This window comes from Lagenorhynchus albirostris, chromosome 2 (genome assembly GCF_949774975.1).
Source record: "Lagenorhynchus albirostris chromosome 2, mLagAlb1.1, whole genome shotgun sequence".
Taxonomy (NCBI): domain Eukaryota; kingdom Metazoa; phylum Chordata; class Mammalia; order Artiodactyla; family Delphinidae; genus Lagenorhynchus; species Lagenorhynchus albirostris.
The window spans coordinates 105,368,023-105,388,804 of NC_083096.1; the positions used below are offsets into that span (position 1 = coordinate 105,368,023).

Consider the following 20,782-nt stretch of genomic DNA (forward strand, 5'->3'; position numbering starts at 1 on the left):
CCCCTCTTCGATTCTTTTTAGGACTTTCTCCCGCTCTCGGGAGTGGGAGGAGGGAAGAGGTTACGAACACCGCCCGAAGTCAAATATAAATCCGAGGGGTGGAAGACAGAGCTTCGGAAAAGGAGGCACTTCTACAATCCTACATGAAAAACCAAAGAAAACCCCTTTCCACACGATTCCCAAAGGAAGAAAAGGCTGGGGAGGATCCTTTCTCACCCGCCAAAGCCCTGAGGTAAAGATCTGATCTCGGCACGTGTGAGGAAAAACCACACTGGAAAAGAACCAAGAAAGAAAAACGCGAAGAACCACGTTCTCGGCAGCCTCATCCCCAAGACTGCAAACACACCTGATCAGCACGGCGTCCAGAACAGCTCCGCTGCTCCCACACTTCCAGAGCCTTCCGCGAGAAGCTCCGCGGGCGGAGCCGGAAGCCCAGGCGTGTTCTCTGCGCTCGGCTGCCTCGGCCCCGTCTGCTCCCAGGGCTTCTGCGCAGCCGCAGACCCCGTGAACCACGGCCCGGTGTGCCCCGCTCTTTAGAGCGTAAAATTTGCTCCAACCGGTAAGAGATTAAGAAAAAGACGAGGGATTTTTCATGTTAGATTGAGTTGCCTGCAGTTGATTTTTCACAATTTTTTTAAATTCAGGCTCAATTCTTGTAGTACCACTGTGAACGTAAAATCAAGGTGACCTCTGGTTTATCCAAATTATGGTAAAAATACATTTTCATTAATGGCCGTAAATGTAACTTATAGAGGCCTTTGTATTTCCTCTTGGGACTCCGTTTTTTTCAGACCTAACTGAAGCTCAGCAAGTTATTAGGCACTGGTGTAAAAATTCAAAAGTAAAGAAAAAGAAAAGCCACCATTTACCTAGAGCCTAATGGCTAGAATGCAAAACTATTTGTGTCTTACTTTATAAAATATGGGGGAGAGTGCTGCAGGAAAAAGTCCTTTGGTGCACACTTGTAATGTGGATTAATTATTCGGAGGTAGCCCTTTTGTAAGTGTGGAGTTTCCTATAACAGATATTACAATTCGGTGCCCTCTTTTGCTGCCTCTGGACAGTTTGTTAAGTCATGGCAAAACTTATTACAAGAGTCAGGACCTGGCTGGAGCCACACCTTCTGGGTTTGAGAGCTCAAGGAATTGAGTCAGCAGCTGGTGTGGGCCGGAGGACTCTCCTTGGAAGGTCCTCATGTTTCAGAGCAGGCTAATAGCAAAGGGGTAGGGGAGACATCCAAGATTAAGCATCGGAGGGTCTCCGTGGGCTGAGTGCAGGACAGCAGTTCCCTCTCCAACTGTGATACTACAAGGAGACTTGGCTGGGTTGAGAGCAGAGACTCCAGTTGTGGTAGGGAACCTGGCAAGTGCAAAGAAGGGTCCATTCTGGGGAGGGTACTGAAGTTCTGGGCAACTCACCAGAGTAGGGAGGGAAAGGAAAACTAATCTTATTGAGAACCTACTCTGTACCAGGTACTATACCAGCTGCTTTACATACATGATTCTATTAATATTCTCCATAGATGCTGTAAAATTTATGTTATTCTAATTTTAAAAATGAGAAAACTGGAGCTCATAGAGATTAAGTTATTGGGCATGATGATATAGCTAGTGAGAAAAGGGCTGGGCTTCAAACCTAAGTTGTCTAGGCCACATCCCTACCTCTACAGCTTTTTCTTAAAAGCCAGTTAGGCTTTTTAAAATTTCCACCATGCCGCAGAAATTGCTCTTGTCAAGGTCCTTGCTAAATTCAGCAGTTTCAATACTAATTTTACTTGGTCAATCAGTATCATTTGTTGCAGTTGATCACTTCCTCCTCTTGGAAACATGTTCTCCTTTGGCTTTCCCACACCATGCTCTCATGGTTTTCCTCTAACCTCACAGGCTACTTTGCAACATCCGTTATTGTTTTTCCCTCAATACCCAACCTCTTGGAAGCACCCCAAGTGCAATCCTTGGACCTCTTTTCCTATCTGGCTATATGGTTGACCCTTGAACTGCATGGGTCCATTTATACATGAACTTTTTTCAATAAATATACTGGAAATCTTTTTGGAGATTTGTGACAATTTGAAGAAACTCACAAACTGTTAGCCTAGAAATATTGAAAAAATTAAGAAAAAATTAGGCATGTCATGAATGCATAAAATATATGTAAATATTAGTCTCTCTTTACATAGACATGAGTGATATTTAATGTAAAATTAATAGTGTTAGTTTTCTTACTGTTCTATAACTTTGCTTTCAGAGTTATATTACCGTACAGTATGCCTCTTTCTCATAGCTGGAGAAACTGCATATCAGCCTATTATCACAGGTAAGTGTGTCTTTTTAAGTAACAATGTTTCCAGTATTGTATTATGACTATGACTGCAATAATGTATGCCATAAACATTTTTTAATGATTCATTCATTAGCGTATAGGCTAGGTTACTGTGAAGCAATTGTATCAAAAACATTAGGCTACCATAGAACAATCATATTGCTGCTTCTTTACCAATGCATGAATTGTTATACTTGTAAATAAAAATTAATTTATTTTTCACATTATCTTTTCAGTTTTGATGTCTAGTGTTAGTAATACATACAACATCCACAGTGTTTTGTATCATGTAAGACAATATTGATGTAGGTACTGACAGGTGACTCATCTTGTAAACAGATGATGGAAACTTGCTGTATCAATAAATACTGTACAGTACTGTAAATGTGTTTTCTCATGATTTACTAAATAATATTTTCTCTAGCTTACTTTATGGTAAGAATACAATATATTATATAAAATATATGTTAATCGACTGTTCATTTTATTGGTAAGGCTTCCTGTCAACAGTAGGCTATTAGTAGTTAAGTTTTGGGGGAGTCAAAAGTTATGCACAGATTTTTTTTTCTTTACTATATTTTATATATTTATTATTATTTTTTAATATCTTTATTGGAGATAAAGATATTTCTTTACAATGGTGTGTTAGTTTCTGCTTTATAACAAAGTGAATCAGCTACACATATACATATATCCCATTATCTCCTCCCTCTTGAGTCTCCCTATGCACAGATTTTTGATTGTGCCCCTAACCCCTGTGTTGTTCAAGGGTCAACTGTATTCACTGTTGTGATCTCATGAACTCATGGCTTTAGATGTAATCTGTATGCTGACAAATCCCAAATTTCTATCTCCAGACTTAACTTTTCTCCTGAACTCCAGATTGGTATATACAACTGCCTATTTAATATTTCCACTAACAGACATCTCAAATTTCACATGGCAAGACAACTTTTAATTTCCACCCTGCAAAGCTGTACCACCCAGAGTCTTCCCCATCTCTGTTAATAACTCACATTTTACCTATTGTTAGATTTAAATACCTTGCCTCTCATTTACCCCATCTCACCCATCAGGAAATCTTGTTGCCTGTCCCTTCAAAATATATCCAGAGCCTGACCACCTCCCTTGTCTTAACCACTATCAACTCTCACCTGGATTATTGCATTAGCCTCTTAACAGGTCTCCTTGTTTATGTATGCCTTGCTCCCGAAAGTATTTTTCAACATAGCAACCAGGGTAATCCTCTTAAAACAGAAGATGGATTTTGTCTCCTCTCTGCTTAAAATCCTCTAGTGGCTCTCAGCTTTCTCAGAATTAAAGATAAAGTCCTTATGATGACCTACAAGGCACTATGTGATCCAGTTTCCCTATTACCTAGCCAACCTTTTCTACTACTCTCTCTCACCTGCTCCTACTGTTCCAGCTACATTGGTCCCCTTCCTGCTTCTCATACCTGCCAGGCATGCTCCTGCCTCAAGGCTTTTGCATCAACTTTTCTGTCTGAAGTGCTCTCCCCCGAGATATATTCATAACTCACTCTCCTCTTCAAATCTTAGCTGTCAACTTTCCAGTAAAGCCCACCCACCCTGACTTCCTCATTTAAAATTGGAACCACTCTTGATCTCTCTTAGCCTGCTCTATGTTTTTTTAATAGCATTTGCCACCTTCTAACATACTATATAATGTGTGTACTTATTATGTTTATTGTTTATAGCTGTTCTCCTCTCACTGGGATGTAAACTCCACAAGAAAAGGAATTTTTGTCTCTTTTGTTCGCTGATGAATCTCTTTCATCTAGAACAATGTCTGGTACCCATTAAGCACTAACAAATATAGTCAAATACTGAAGTGTCATTCAGTCTCACTTATAAAGTTCCTTCGGGCTTATGTCTCAATGATAACATATCAGACTTCATTGAATTTTAGTAGCCATGAGATGAATAGTACCAATGGAGGCCTCTATTTTTATTAAAATTCTTACCCTTATTACTTTTAGGCTTGAACTAATTTATTTCAAGCTTTGGTCTTCTGGGTTAGGGCTAACTAGTTTGTCTGAGAGATATTTGCTAGAAATAAAAGTTCAACAGTTAATCCTGATAATGAGTTTTTATTCAGGAGGCTTATGTATTACCACAATTCAGTCATTTATGGAATAGATAAAGCTGTTAAGTTGTCCTTTTAAGGATGTCTACAAGATTCAGACCCAAATATATTGAAACTGAATACACAAATATATTTGGCAACTCTATAACAGCCCAACTCCCTGATTCACTACTCTCTAGAATGCCTACAAAGAAATATGTTCAATTTACATTTCTGTTTAGTGTCAGAACATTCCTAATTCACCAGCTGTGAGAAAGTTACGATGAAAAATTAATTCCATAAATTATTGATTCCTGGATTGAAAATGTAAAATTCAACTTGAAAGCATAGAATCAATAAGAAATAGATATTTCATAAACCTTGCAATGCCATACTTCCACATTAGTTGCAGAGTGACAACCTGTTATGAGACTGCAAAAATATGTTTTTTGTGAGATGCCTCCGTTTCAGAAGCAACAACGAAGCCTTGAATCTACTTAGTGGCTTGAACACTTGGATAGATCTAAAATAATTAATGTATTTCAGTATTTTTTCCCTTTTAGTCAATTGCAAATGTTGAACAATCATTTTCCTTTGAGGCTCCACTGCACATTTTTTATGTTATCTGCTTCATTCTTGATGTTCCGACCTTGATGTTGTAGCCCATCAAAAGGACACACACACACACACACACACACAGGGAATTATAGAAGAAGTTGGATGAAAGAAAAGTGGCTGTTTTCAAATAGCCCTTCACCAGTTTTCTTTGATATGAAAAACTGACACACTACTATATTCTCAGACCCTGACCAGGTACAATTCTTAAAATCATTGGATTTAGACAATTTATTGTTTTGGAAACAACAGGATCAATTTAATTAAACCATCGGATGTTTTAGAAACATCCAAAGCTTTTCTGTTTCTAAATAGGTTTGAGTATGAATTTATATGACTTAGATAATAAAAGCAAACATTCAGTTCTCTACTTACGCACTGAGAACAAATTTTGCACTCTCTCACCTCACTGGTCCTATTTGTCCTCTTTGACCTAAATCTCTCCTGGTTCTCAGCTGTCTCTCGTGGTAATCCCTTGTGCTGCTGTTGGTCTAATGTGCTTATTGAGCACAGCTGTAATTCAGTGATGACTTCCTCAAGGTTTAGATATTTCGACAGATTATTTTTAGCCTCAGTCAGCAGTCATAACGTAAAAGCAACTAAGATGAAAACTGAACACACCAGCAAACAAGTAAGTCTGACAACTTAAAAATCCATAAATTTATTTTATTTTATTTATTTTTTATTGTATATGTGAACTTTTACTGGGAATTTAAATTCTTGTTTTATAGTAGTGTGGATTAGTGAATTTTTTCTATTTTTTAAAAATTTTCTCCAAATTTTTTGTCAGTGAGCCCATAGCTGATAATGAATATTAAAACAAACAAACAAAAACCAATGTAGAACAAAAATAAATACCCACGCAAGGGCAACAACAACAAAAAATCAAGACTTAATTTGACTATAGTCTGTAAGGTTAAAAGAATGGAAAGAGAATATAAATAAATTTGGTCAAATAAATAAATCATCCTTCTAGTAAATATGTATGTTTCTTCTGAAAGAATGAAAGAAAATGCATATAATACCATCTTATTTTTTGGTTTTTTTTTGTACAGCAGGTTCTTATTAGTCATCCATTTTATACACATCAGTGTATACATGTCAATCCCAATCTCCCAATTCATCACACCCACCCCCCCACCCCCCGCCGCTTTCCCCCCTTGGTGTCCATACGTTTGTTCTCTACATCTGTATCTCTATTTCTGCCCTGCAAACTGGTTCATCTGTACTATTTTTCTAGGTTCCACATATATGCGTTAATATGCAATATTTGTTTTTCTCTTTCTGACTTACTTCACTCTGTATGACAGTCTCAAGGTCCATCCACGTCTCTAGAAATGACCCAATTCCGTTCCTTTTTATGGCTGAGTAATATTCCATTGTATATATGTACCACATCTTCTTTATCCATTCGTCTGTCACTGGGCATGTAGGTTGCATCCATGACCTGGCTATTGTAGATAGTGCTACAATGAACATTGGGGTGCATGTGTCTTTTGGAATTATGGTTTTCTCAGGGTATATGCCCAGTAGTGGGATTGCTTGGTCATATGGTAATTCTATTTTTAGTTTTTTAAGGAACCTCCATACTGTTCTCCATAGTGGCTGTATCAATTTACATTCCCACCAACAGTGCAAAAGGGTTCCCTTTTCTCCACACCCTCTCAAGCATTTGTTGTTTGTAGATTTTCTGATGATGCCCATTCTAACTGGTGTGAGGTGATACCTCATTGTAGTTTTGATTTGCATTTCTCTAATAATTAGTGATGTTGAGTAGGTTTTCATGTGCTTCTTGGCCATCTGTATGTCTTCTTTGGAGAAATGTCTATTTAGGTCTTCTGCCCATTTTTGGATTGGGTTGTTTGTTTTTTTAATATTGAGCTGCATGAGCTGTTTATATATTTTGAAGATTAACCCATTGTCCACTGATTCATTTGCAAATATTTTCTCCCATTCTGAGAGTTGTCTTTTCATCTTGTTTATGGTTTCCTTTGCTGTGGAAAAGCTTTTAAGTTTCATTAGGTCCTGTTTGTTTATTTTTGTTTTTATTTCCATTACTCTAGGATGTGGATCAAAAAAGATCTTGCTGTGATTTATGTCAAAGTGTGTTTTTCCTATGTTTTCCTCCAAGAGTTTTATAGTGTCCGGTCTTACATTTAGGTCTCTAATCCATTTTGAGTTTATTTTTGTGTATGGTGTTAGGGAGTGTTCTAATTTCATTCTTTTACATGTAGCTGTCCAGTTTTCCCGGCACCACTTATTGAAGAGACTGTCTTTTCTCCATTGTATATCCTTTCCTCCTTTGTCATAGATTAGTTGACCATAGGTGCGTGGGTTTATCTCTGGGCTTTCTGTCTTGTTCCATTGATCTATATTTCTGTTTTTGTGCCAGTACCATATTGTCTTGATTCCTGTAGCTTTGTAGTATAGTCTGAAGTCAGGGAGTCTGATTCCTCCAGCTCCATTTTTTTTTCCCTCAGGACTGCTTTGGCTATTCAGGGTCTTTTGTGTCTCCATACAAATTTTAAGATTTTTTGTTCTAGTTCTGTAAAAAATGCCATTGGTAATTTGATAGGGATTGCATTGAATCTGTAGATTGCTTTGGGTAGTATAGTCATTTTCACGATATTGATTCTTCCAATCCAAGAACATGGTATGTCTCTCCATCTGTTGGTATCATCTTTAATTTCTTTCATCAATGACTTATAGTTTTCTGCATACAGGTCTTTTGTCTCCCTAGGTAGGTTTATTCCTAGGTATTTCATTCTTTTTGTTGTAGTGGTAAATGGTAGTGTTTCCTTAATTTCTCTTTCAGATTTTTCATCATTAGTGTATAGGAATGCAAGAGATTTCTGTGCATTAATTTTTTTTTTTAAGAAATTTTATTTATTTCTTTTTGGTTGCGTTGGGCCTTCTTTTCTGCGTGCGGGCTTTGTCTAGTTGCAGCGAGCGGGAGCTACTCTTTATTGCGGTGCGCAGGCTTCTCATTGCGGTGGCTTCTCTTGTGGTGGAACATGGGCTCTAGGCACGTGGGCTTCGGTAGTTGTGGCACGCAGGCTCAGTAGTTGTGGCTCCTGGGCTCTAGAGCACAGGCTCAGTAGTTGTGGTGCATGGGCTTAGTTGCTCCTCAGCATGTGGGATCTTCCTGGACCAGGGCTCAAACCCATGTCCCCTGAATTGGCAGGTGGATCCTTCACCACTCCACCACCAGGGAAGTCCCTATAGCTCTGGGGATGACGGCTGCAGAGGAAACGGCAGAGGTGGCCATCCGTATGCGGCATGTGGAAAGGCTGTTCCACTGGGGACATGATTTGTAAGAGATGATGGATTGCAGGAGTGTGTACATAACACCGCAGACAAATGCCAAAAAGGCACCGCCATCGTGTACCATGGGGACAGCTAACTCCTGGAAATTGGCTACAATGCCCATTCTGATGCATCCCACCAGTCCTAGAACTAACGACACCAAGTTAAAAACAAGAGTGCTGAAATAGCTGGTTTGGTTTTGCTTCTCTACTATTTTATATCTTGTATACATCGTGGCTGCACCAAGAAATGCAGAGAAGTTTATCATAAATCCAAAAATTCCACTCTCTGGAGGTGTTGTTCCTGTATCACTGATGTAGGGGAGGAAGGGGCTGACGTGCCCGGAGAGCACGGCAACCACGTAGGAGATGATGAAGGTGGAGGACAACCAGGTCACCAGGAGGATGGGGATGAAGGCCATTCCCCTCAGGAAGCACAGCATCGCACCACCACCAGGAGGGCACTGCGCTCTGTGGGGCCAGAACAGGGGGCTGCTCTGCGCTGCTGGGAGGCAGGGGCTGTGCACGTGCTGACCCGCGGTGCGGCGGCCACGGCGTGCACAGCCACGGGCGGCCGGGTGAGAGGCTCCGCGACAGTGGGGCAGGCCTGGCCCCGGAGCTCTGTGCATTAATTTTGTATCCTGCAACTTTACCAAATTCATTGATTCGCTCTAGTAGTTTTCTGTTGGCATCTTTAGGATTCTCTATGTATAGTATCATGTCATCTGCAAACAGTGACAGTTTTACTTCTTCTTTTCCAACTTGTATTCCTTTTCTTTCTTTTTCTTCTCTGATTGCTGTGGCTAGGACTTCCAAAACTATGTTGAATAATAGTGGTGAGAGTGGACATCCTTGTCTTGTTCCTGATCTTAGAGGAAATGCTTTCAGTTTTTCTCCATTGAGAATGATGTTTGCTGTGGGCTTGTCATATATGGCCTTTATTATGTTGAGGAAGGTTCCCTCTATGCCCACTTTCTGGAGAGTTTTTATCATAAATCGGTGTTGAATTTTGTCAAAAGCTTTTTCTGCATCTATTGAGATGATCATATGGTTTTTCTTCTTCACTTTGTTAATATGGTGTATCACATTGATTGATTTGCATATATTGAAGAATCCTTGCATCCCTGGGATAAATCCCACTTGATCATGGTGTATGATCCTTTTAATGTTTTGTTGTTGGATTCTGTTTGCTAGTATTTTATTGAGGATTTTTGCTTCTATATTCATCAGTGATACTGGTCTGTCATTTTCTTTTTTCATAGTATCTTTGTCTGGTTTTGGTATCAGGGTGATGGTGGCCTCATAGAATGGGTTTGGGAGTGTTCCTTCCTCTGCAATTTTTTGGAAGAGTTTGAGAAGGACGGGTGTTAGCTCTTGTCTGAATGTTTGATAGAATTCACCTGTGAAGCCATCTGGTCCTGGACTTTTGTTTGTTGGAAGATTTTTAATCACAGTTTCAATTTCATTACTTGTGATTGGTCTGTTCATCTTTTCTATTTCTTCCTGGTTCAGTCTTGGAAGGTTATACCTTTCTAAGAATTTGTCCATTTCTTCCAGGTTGTCCATTTTATTGGCATAGAGTTGCTTGTAGTAGTCTCTTAGGATGCTTTGTATTTCTGTGGTGTCTGTTGTATCTTCTCCTTTTTCATTTCTAACATTATTGATTTGAGTCCTCTCCCTCTTTTTCTTGATGAGTCTGGATAATGGTTTATCAATTTTGTTTATCTTCTCAAAGAAACAGCTCTTAGTTTTATTGATCTTTGCTATTGTTTTCTTTGTTTCTATTTCATTTATTTCTGCTCTGGTCTTCATGATTTCTTTCCTTCCACTAACTTTGGGGTTTTTTTTTTGTTATTCTTTCTCTAGTTCCTTTAGGTGTGAGGTTAGATTGTTTATTTGAGATTTTTATTGTTTCTTGAGGTAGGCTTGTATAGCTATAAACTTCCCTCTTAGAACTGCTTTTGCTGCATCCCATAGGTTTTGGATCATCGTGTTTTCATTGTCATTTGTCTCTAGGGATTTTTTCATTTCCTCTTTGCTTTCTTCAGTGACCTCTTGGTTATTTAGTAACGTATTGTTTGGCCTCCATATGTTTGTGTTTTTTACGTTTTTTCCCCTGTAATTCATTTCTAATCTCTAATTGTTGTCAGAAAAGATGCTTGATATGATTTCATTTTTCTTAAATTTACTGAGGCTTGATTTGTGACCCAAGATGTGATCTATCCTGGAGAATGTTCCATGCGCACTTGAGAAGAAAGTATAATCTGCTGTTTTTGGATGGAATGTGCTATAAATATCAATTAAATCTATCTGGTCTATTGTGTCATTTAAAGCTTCTGTTTCCTTATTTATTTTCATTTTGGATGATCTGTCCATTGGTGTAAGTGAGGTGTTAAAGTCCCGCACTATTATTGTGTTACTGTCAATTTCGTCTTTTATAGCTGTTAGCAGTTGCCTTATATGTTGAGGTACTCCTATGTTGGGTGCATATATATTTAGAATTGTTATATCTCCTTCTTGGATTGATCCCTTGATCATTATGTAATGTCCTTCCTTGTCTCTTGTAACATTCTTTATTTTAAAGTCTATTTTATCTGATATGAGTATTGCTACTCCAGCTTTCTTTTGATTTCCATTTGCATGGACTATCTTTTTCCATCCCCTCACTTTCAGTCTGTATGTGTCCCTAGGTCTGAAGTGGGTCTCTTGTAGATAGCATATAGATGGGTCTTGTTTTTGTATCCATTCAACAAGCCTTTGTCTTTTGGTTGGAGCATTTAATCCATTCATGTTTAAGGTAATTGTCGATATGTATGTTCCTATGACCATTTTCTTAATTGTTTTGGGTTTGTTTTTGTAGGTCCTTTTCTTCTCTTGTGTTTCCCACTTAGAGAAGTTCCTTTAGCATTTGTTGTAGAGCTGGTTTGGTGGTGCTGAATTCTCTTAGGTTTTGCTTGTCTGTAAAGCTTTTGATTTCTCCATCGAATCTGAATGAGATCCTTGCCGGGTAGAGTAATCTTGGTTGTAGGTTCTTCCCTTTCATCACTTTAAGTATATCGGCATGATATACTCCCTCTGGCTTGTAGAGTTTCTGCTGTGAAATCAGCTGTTAACCTTATGGGAGTTCCCTTGTATGTTATTTGTCATTTTTCCCTTGCTGCTTTCAGTAATTTTTCTTTGTCTTTAATTTTTGCCAATTTGGTTAATATGTGTCTCAGCGTGTTTCTCCTTGGGTTTATCGTATATGGGACTCTCTGCGCTTCCTGGACTTGGGTGGCTATTTCCTTTCCCATGTTAGGGAATTTTTCAGCTATAATCTCTTCAAATATTTTCTCTGGCCCTTCTCTCTCCCTTCTCATTCTGGGACCCCTATAATGTGAATGTTGTTGCATTTAATGTTGTCCCAGAGGTCTCTTAGGCTGTCTTCATTTCTTTTCATTCTTTTTTCTTTATTCTATTCCACAGCAGTGAATTCCACCATTCTGTCTTCCAGGTCACTTATCCGTTCTTCTGCCTCAGTTATTCTGCTATTGATTCCTTCTTGTGTGGTTTTCATTTCAGTTATTGTATTGTTCATCTCTGTTTGTTTGTTCTTTAATTCTTCTAGGTCTTTGTGAAACATTTCTTGCATCTTCTCAATCTTTGCCTCCATTCTTTTTCCGAGGTCCTGGATCATCTTCACTATCATTATTTTGAATTATTTTTCTGGAAGGTTGCCTATCTCCATTTCATTTAGTTGTTTTTCTGGGGTTTTATCTTGTTCCTTCATCTGGTACATAGCCCTCTGCCTTTTCATCTTGTCCATCTTTCTGTGACTGTGGGTTTTGTTCCACATGCTGCAGGATTGTAGTTCTCCTTGCTCCTGCTGTCTGCCCTCTGGTGGATAGGCTATGTAAGAGGCTTGTGCAAGTTTCCTGATGGGAGGGACTGGTAGTGGGTAGAGCTGACTGTTTCTCTGGTGAGCAGAGCTCAGTAAAACTTTAATCCACTTGACTGCTGATGGCTGGGGCTGGGTTCCCTCCCTCTTGGTTGTTTGGCCTGAGGCAACCCAACACTGGCGCCTACCTGGGCTCTTTGGTGGGGCTAATGGCAGACTCTGGGATGGCTCACGCCAAGAAGTACTCCCCAGAACTTGTGCTGCCAGTGTCCTAGTCCCCGTGGTGAGCCACAGCCACCCCCCACCTCTGCAGGAGACCCTCCAACACTAGCAGGTAGCTCTGGTTCAGTCTCCCCTGGGGTCACTGCTCCTTCCCCTGGGTCCTGATGTGCACACTACTTTGTGTGTGCCCTCCAAGAGTGGAGGCTCTGTTTCCCCCAGTCCTGTTGAAGTCCTGCAATCATATCCCACTAGCCTTCAAAGTCTGATTCTCTAGGAATTCCTCCTCCCGTTGCCGGACCCCCAGGTTGGGAAGCCTGACGTGGGGCTCAGAACCTTCACTCCAATGGGTGGACTTCTGTGGTATAAGTGTTCTCCAGTCTGTGAGTCACCCACCCACCAGTTATAGGATTTGATTTTATTGTGACTGCGCCCCTCCTACCATCTCATTGTGGCTTCTCCTTTGTCTTTGGATGTGGGGTATCTTTTTTGGTGAGTTCCAGTGTCTTTCTGTAGATGATTATCCAGCAGCTAGTTGTGATTCTGGTGTTCTCACAAGAGGGAGTGAGAGCATGTCCTTCTACTCTGCCATCTTGGTTCAGGGCCTCCAAAAATCCCTAAATTTAATATTGAGCTAGATAAAGAAATTCCTACCTAGGCTTCCTTTCAAGGCCTAGTCAAGTTTTATCATATAATTCAGACACTGTCTGAAAAAGGATATAAGATACATAGTATCTATCTCTTTGCACTCTGCCTCAGATCAAGGGCCTACACCAACTAGAAATTTTGTGCTTATCACTTTACCTGGTAGGCACCACTTTTTGAGGCAGCCAGAATTGTATTAATCACCTTTCTCTCTTCCTCCCTTTACCTCCATTGCCTTGTCCTGTTGTTCTACATCCACAGAGATGAGCTCCAAAAAACAGCTGGGCAGGAAAAAGATAGTGGACTACATGTTGAGAAATGTCCCAATCTAGTACAGCATTGTAGGTAGGGGCAGAGAGAGGATGAACCTAAGAGCAGTGCACACTGAGGATATTGTAGTTTTTCATGTGCTCCATCATTTCAGAGTAACGGATGATCAAACAGTGGGGTAGGAAAAGCCAGTAGAGCAAACAATGGTAGGTGCATGCCTAGTAGACATGGAAATTGAAATAAGAAATGGCATACATACAAGTGGGTAGGGAATAGGACCAAGGGAAATATACACATTTTGTCTGCTGATAAACACTAAGTCTAAGGACTCTTACTTATGAGTAGAGGAAAAAGTTGACATGGAGCCTATGACAGAATATTTCAGAGCAAGGGAAAGGAAATGGCATCATAAAGACTCAAAGGAAAAGCATGATCCAAAAGAAAACTTTAAGAGGCTACTTGCATCCTTAGAGTACAAAAAGCCATGCATGTTCTATAAACATGCATCCAGAGTATGAGAAGAAAGATGCAAGACAACAGGCTGAAGTGGAAAGTCAATAGAATGTTACGAATGAAGTAAAGGAGGAATGGAATGATACAAAAATTATACAACCACAGAATTAAAATATCCACATTGGCAATGAAGAAAAACTTGATTCTGGAGGAATATTGAATACATAATGAGGTTTATTTGAGACACTCCAGGATAAAGAGAGAAAGGTCAGAGGTAGGTGATACAGCTAAAGGCGAGAAAAGGTAATAGGTATTCATGAAGAGGAAACCAAAACAAATAGGAGAAAAATCAAATGTTTGATGGGAAGAACACTTTCTTGATGAGAAAAAAGCCCATAGATGCAGACAGAAAGGAATAGCCATGTTTTTGGCAAAAATAAATGACAAAGACCTACATTTAGACATGGCCTGTCACTGTTTTTATTTTTTCAATAAATTTATTTATTTTATTTATTAATTTTTGGCTGTGTTGGGTCTTCCTTGCTGCATGCAGGCTTTCTCTAGTTGCATCGAGCGGGGGACACTCTTCCTTCGGTACACAGGCTTCTCACTGCGGTGGCTTCTCTTGTTGTGGAGCACGGGCTCTAGGCCCACAGGCTTCAGTCGTTGTGCCTCGGGGGCTCCAGAGCACAGGTTCAGCAGTTGTGGCACACGGGCTTAGTTGCTCCACGGCATGTGGGATCTTCCTGGCCCAGGGCTCAAACCCGTGTCCCCTGCATTGGCAGGCGGATTCTTAACCACTGCGCCACCAGGGAAGCCCCCTGACACTGTTTTTAAATTACAGCGCTATAGAAGTAGTCCAGACATCCATGAAGGAAATAAAAGATGTTGCCTAGAAAGAAGAAAAAATCATGTTAGCCTTGCACTTCTCTGTTGCCACACCAAATTACAGGAGATAATTACTACAAGCTATTTTTCTGTCAACTGAGAGATAAGAAGGACTGGCAATAAGCACTAAACGAGTTAAATGAAGACATAAATCTAAAGAACTATAAATATGGCCACAGAAGATAAACACAAGTGTAATGCACTCATTTATGCAAGTCTTCAGATCCTTTCCATTTCTTGACCCCTATGGCTCAGCACTTGCTCTGCTTCCCAGCCCAAGCAACCTTGTCAAAGGCTCTTGCCTTTCCTTCAATAATAAGTCTTGATTGCTCCAACTGCATTTTGTCTTCTGACACCACCAGCTGGCTCAGCCTTCCCAGGCAGGTATTAATGGCCAGCTTTGGCATGGCCTCTGTCATACATGTTACAGTGGGAGCTGTATGGCTCAATGGAATCCACATAGGTTCTGGATTCTCCAGTAGCTGCCAGTAGGGGCCCATGTCACAAACTAGAAGTGTGGGGTAGTAAACTCCTATTGAGCATATTTTGAGCAGTGGGAGGAAAGAGATAGGACTGAGCACATAAGTTGTTCACTCTTCTTCCTCCCAATTGTTCCAAAATCCAGAACTTCCCTTGGCTTCTCCAAAGATGTCCTGTGTGACCAAGAAACCAGCTGTTTCTCATGAAGCCGAGCACAACTTGCCACCTTCTGTTTACTTCCTTCATTGTTTTACTTTTTCCCCTCACTGTTGCTCCCCTGGGACTGAACCCTCCAACAAAGCATTAGTTCCACAAGCTTTGCCTTAGGCTCTGTTTTGTGGGGAGCCGGGTTAAAACAGTCAGAATTACTCTAGAGAAGTTATGTAAAAATTATGAATGATAATCTGGATCCAAACATTCAAAATATCTCAATAACAGAGAAAGAAGTAAGAAAGGACATAACAGAGGCGAGTGATGGAGAGGTATGCTAATTCCTTATCTTAAATAGGGGAAACTCAAAAGATAGAATTACACATTTGATTCTTGTGGATTTGAGAAATATAAGTTAAAGAATGTTTTAGGGAAAATAGGGTTAACTGTTTGGAGAATTAAAAATGGAATACTGACTTTTCAAAAACTAGAGAAAAGTAAATAAAATCTGATTTATAGAGAAAAAAGATAAAAAACAAGAAAGAAGCGCAAACCATAAAAATATAAAACAAAATGACAAAATGAATAAATGTAAATCTTATAAATGATGTTGAAGATATTTAAATAAAAATAAAAATGTACATTAGCAAAGACAAAACAGAATGGTAGAGGAGATGGTAACCACATTTGGGAAGCTCTAAGCAAAAGGAGTGATAACTAACCTAATAAATCCAAGAAAGCTAAAGCCTAAGCCAGCAATGGGGAAAGTCAAAAAGTAACTCAGAACTCCCAGAGGCTTAGGAATTTGTTCCAGAGGTTCTGGTGTACCAGAGGTGTGACTAAAATTTAGAAGAATTGTCGAAAGTCTGTTTAAGAAGCACTCAGAACCCAAGATGCCCTCCTCATGGCCAGGTGATTCCATGTCTCTCACCTCAGCAGAACTGGAGGTTCTTTCTCTGAAGAGGGAAACATGAGGGTCTCTGACTGGGGGACTGCAAGTGCAGTTGGAAGTGGAGTTTGCTGAAAATAGGAGGATAAGAGAACAGTTAGTTACACATGGAAAGTGAGACCCTCAACCATCTTTCCACAGTCACAGCCTAGAATATTTGTATCCAGGTCATTTCCTCCAGGCAAGCAATAGGAAGATTGCTCTATGAAGCACTGAACCAGGTCAGGTGAAAAGACCTCAAGATACTGACACTGGTGTTTTACAAAAATTGAGCCCCATCAGCTGACCCTGCAGAGAGGCCCACTGTCAGCAGCAAGTCCCACTCACTCACACAGAGTTTTCAAAAAAGCTTTTGAGTCCCTAAAGTATAAGCAAACAGCCCACAAATTCCACTAATGTAAAAAATAGAGACTAAAACAAACACATAGAAAAAAAGCAAATTTGGAGAAATTCTCTGTTCAGAGAGTAAAACTTAAAATTATATCCTCAGATCAATAGGGGGAGACATTGCATCAAAGGAACAAGAACAAAATACTATTAAGAAGAGAAATTTCAAAGAACAAAATAGAAAATATAATAGCAATAATGAAAAATGGAAAGCTGAATGGAAAGATTGGGAGATAAAATTGAGGAAATACCTCAAGAAGTAAAGAACAAAGACAAAGAGATTAGTATGAAGGAAAAGGTATTAATGGTCTCATGTCTAAATAATAGGAGTTCCAAAAATACAAACAGAGAAACTAGAGGGAGGAAGAAATTGTTAGCTAATTTAGGGAATTTTTCTAGAACTGAGGGATGTGAGTTTCCAAACTGAAAAGGCCTGCCAAATGCTTAGGACAATGGATGAAAATACACCCACATTGAGCACAGGTTCATACCATTTTACAACTCTGAGGACAAAGAGAGAATCCTAAAATTCTCCAGACTACTTATAAAGAATCAGAATAGCATCAGACTTCTTTTTTTTTTTTTTTTTTTTGCTGTATGTGGGCCTCTCACTGTTGTGACCTCTCCCGTTGCGGAGCATAGGCTCTGGACGCGCAGGCTCAGCGGCCATGGCTCATGGGCCCAGCCGCTCCACGGCATGTGGGATCTTCCCGGACTGGGGCACGAACCCGTGTCCCCTGCATCAGCAGGTGGACTCTCAACCACTGCGCCACCAGGGAAGCCCAGCATCAGACTTCTTAACAACAGCAACACTGGAAACAATATATTCAAAATTTGGAAGTAAAATTATGGTCAGAGTATCTGAATAGACATTTTCCCAAAGAAGACATACAGATGGGCAACAGGCACATGAAAAGATGCTCAACATCACTAACCATTAGAGAAATGAAAATTCAAACTGCAATGAGATCATCTCATACCTGTCAGAATGGCTGTTATCAAAGAGACAACAAATGACAAGTGTTGGTGAGGATGTAGAGAAAAAATCCTTGTGCACTGTTGGTGGGAATGTAAATTGGTGTAGCCACTGTGGAAAACAGTATGGAGATTCCTCAAAAAACTGAAAAAAGAACTACCATATGATACAACAATTCTACTCCTGGGTATTTATCTGAAGAAAACAAAAACACTAATTAGAAAAAATATATGCACGCCTATATTCATAGCAGCATTATTTACAATAGCCAACACATAGAAGCAACCTAAGTGTCCATCATCAGATGAATGGGTAAAGAAGATGTGGTGTATACATACAATGGAATATTACTCAGCCATAAGAAAAGAATGAAATGTTGCCTTTTGCAACAACATGGATGGACCCATAATACCCCAGAGGGTATTATGCTTACTGAAATAAATCAGACAGGGAAAGACAGATAGCGTATGTTATCACTTATATGTGGAATCTAAAAAGTGAAACGAATGAATATAACAAAACTGAAACAGACTCATGTAGAGAACAAACTAGCGGTTACCAGTGGGGAGAGGTAAGGGGGGAGGGACAAGATAGGGGTAGGGGATTAAGAGGTATGAAATACTATGTATAAAATACATAAGCTACAAGGATATATTGTACAACATAGGGAATATAACCAATATTTTATAATAACTTTAAATGGAGTGTAATCTATAAAAATATTGGATCACTGTTGTACATCTGAAATTAATACAATATTGTAAATCAATGATACTTCAATTAAAAAAACTACAGTTATAACTTCAGAGGGAAGAAAAACTGAATGGAAGGAAAAGTAATCATGTTACTAACTTACTTAGCAGTAAGTAGTTTTTTCATGATTATAATAATGTAAACTCTAAATTCTGATACAACTAAAATTATTATACATCTATGTTGGGTAATGGGTGTGGGTAAATGAGAATCAAATTCTCATTTTTCAGAGTGAGATGACAATAGATAATATCTAAAACTGAAAAGTTAATGTGTGACAGATTATGTCACAGGGAGTTCATGTTATTTAGGGAAATAGAAGCAAACAAGAAATAGCTTAGAGACTTGAAAGTGGTTGCTGTAGGAAGTGGGATTGGGGTAGGTGGAGCCAGGCAGGGGACTGATGTTTGTTTTTTACTAAAGCTTGCAGAACTATTTCACTGTTTAAACTGTATGCATAACTCTGATGAAAATAATGGAAATGAATGGGTCCTTTTCCTAATTCTATGCTTTTAAACTCATTTGACTTGCTTCGTGTTCAAAAGCATTTTAATGATCATATTAAAGGCTATCATCTATCTTTTAAAGACACAATGAGACCCATCTTTTATGTTTCACTTACAATGTCTACAATCATTACAAAAATTGTTAGGAAAAATAATTCCTATTATTTTCAGTATTTTTATTAAAAATTTATTATATGAGTAATTAATATATATATTTAATATAAAAAACAGAAAGAATAGTAAATATAACATCAACAACAAATTCCAAAATCCAGAGCTAACTACTACCAATGTGTTAGGTATTTCTTTTCAGTAATGTATTCATATGTCGTGCACCAATTAAGTTTGTGTTTGGCTGCAAGTAAGAGAAAATCCAAATCAACAATAGTCTGAAATACTAAGTTTAACATACAAAGTTCTCTTCCCTTATGTAATAGCAATCCTAAGATAGGTAGTCCAGGGTTGGTATAGTGGTTTCATGAGGTATTCAGGTACATAGGTTACCACTCTGCCATCTCTAGGGTGTGGCCCTCATCCTCATGGTACAAAAGAGGGCTGATAGAACACATTTGCGCATGCTCACTTCGGCAGCACATATACTAAAATTGCAGTGATACAGAGAAGATTAGCATGGCCTCTGTGCAAGGATGACATGCAAATTCGTGAAGCGTTCCATATTAAAAAAAAAAAAAGAACACATTTGTGCTTCAGACAGCTTGATATAGGAAAGAAGAGAAGAAATCACCATCCTCTATAGAGAAACTTTCAGGAAGTATCACTCAACACTTTTATTTATACCTCATTGGTCAGAACCTAGTCACATCGTTACAGCTAACTGCAAGAAGGGCAGGGAAATGTAGTTTTCATTCTGAGTAGCCAAGTACCCTGCTATAAAATTTAGGATTCTGTTGAGAAGGAAAAGGAGAAGACCAGAATTTAGGGTGGGATATTAGCAGTTATACCAGTCAGGATGTCCAGAGAAACAGAACCAATAGGACATATATATTAAGAGATTTATTTTAAGGAATTGGTCCACAGGATTATGGGGGCTGGCAAGTCTGAAATTTGTAGGGCAGGCTGGAATTCAGGCAGAAATTGATGTTTCAATCTTGAGGCAGAATTTATTCTTCAGGGAGCCTCAGTTTGTGCTCTTAAGGCCTTAAACTGATTGGATGAGGTCCACTCACATTATCAAGGATAATCTCTACTTAATGTCAAGTGGTTGTAGAGGTTATATACACCTACAAAATACCTTCACAGCAACATCTAGATTCATGTTTGATTACATAACTGGGTACCAGAGCCCACCCAGATTGACACATAAGACTAAAGTGTTTATCATTAATATATTACATCATATACATACATATTAACATCTAACTCCTTCATTTTATTGTGAGCATACCCCAAATCATCAATTTTTTTTTTTTTAGTTAATTAAAAAATATTTATTTATTTTTGGCTGTGTTGGGTCTTCATTGCTGCACATGGGCTTTCTCCAGTTGTGGTGAGTGGGGCTACTCTTCGTTTCAGTGTGCAGGCTTCTCATTACGGTGGCTTCTCCTGTTGTGGAGCACAGGCTCTAGGTGCGTGGGCTCAGTAGTTGTGGCTTGTGGGCTCCAGAGCACAGGCTCAGTAGTTGGGGCTCTCGGGCTTAGTTGCTCCGTGGCATGTGGGATCTTCCCAGACCAGGGCTCGAATACATGTTCCCTGGATTGGCAGGCGGATTCTTTTTCTTTTAATACACTTATTTATTTTATTTAATTATTTTTGGCTGTGTTGGGTCTTTGTTGCTGCACGTGGGCTTTCTCTAGTTGTGAGCGGGGTCTACTCTTCGTTGTGGTGCATGGGCTTCTCATTGTGGTGGTTTCTCTTGTTGCAGAGCACGGGCTCTAGGCACTC

At 39.3% G+C, this 20,782-nt stretch overlaps 1 protein-coding gene and 1 non-coding gene across 2 annotated transcripts; one reads left to right on the forward strand and one right to left on the reverse strand.

Annotated features, from left to right (window-relative positions):
• Window positions 1-60: 60 nt before the first annotated feature.
• On the reverse strand, window positions 61-8,770 carry LOC132515504 (DNA damage-regulated autophagy modulator protein 1-like). The gene is made up of 2 exons (XM_060141909.1): window positions 8,228-8,770; window positions 61-531 (listed from the first exon to the last, which is right to left on the reverse strand). The coding sequence occupies exons 1-2, from the start codon at window positions 8,768-8,770 to the stop codon at window positions 61-63; spliced, it is 1,014 nt and encodes a 337-aa protein (XP_059997892.1).
• Window positions 8,771-19,455: 10,685 nt separating this feature from the next.
• LOC132516519 (U6 spliceosomal RNA) lies at window positions 19,456-19,562 on the forward strand. Its single transcript, XR_009539352.1, has one exon. It is a non-coding gene; the product is annotated as a U6 spliceosomal RNA (small nuclear RNA).
• Window positions 19,563-20,782: the final 1,220 nt, after the last annotated feature.

What these genes read in the sequence shown, in the direction of transcription:
- LOC132515504 (XM_060141909.1), bottom strand. Translation starts at nt 8,770, where the DNA reads ATGCTGTGCTTCCTGAGGGGAATGGCCTTCATCCCCATCCTCCTGGTG. An exon ending in CTATAGGGACTTCCCTGGTG is followed by an intron (nt 532 to 8,227) that starts GTGGAGTGGTGA and finishes TACGCTCTAAAG; the next exon opens with AGCGGGGCACACCGGGCCGT.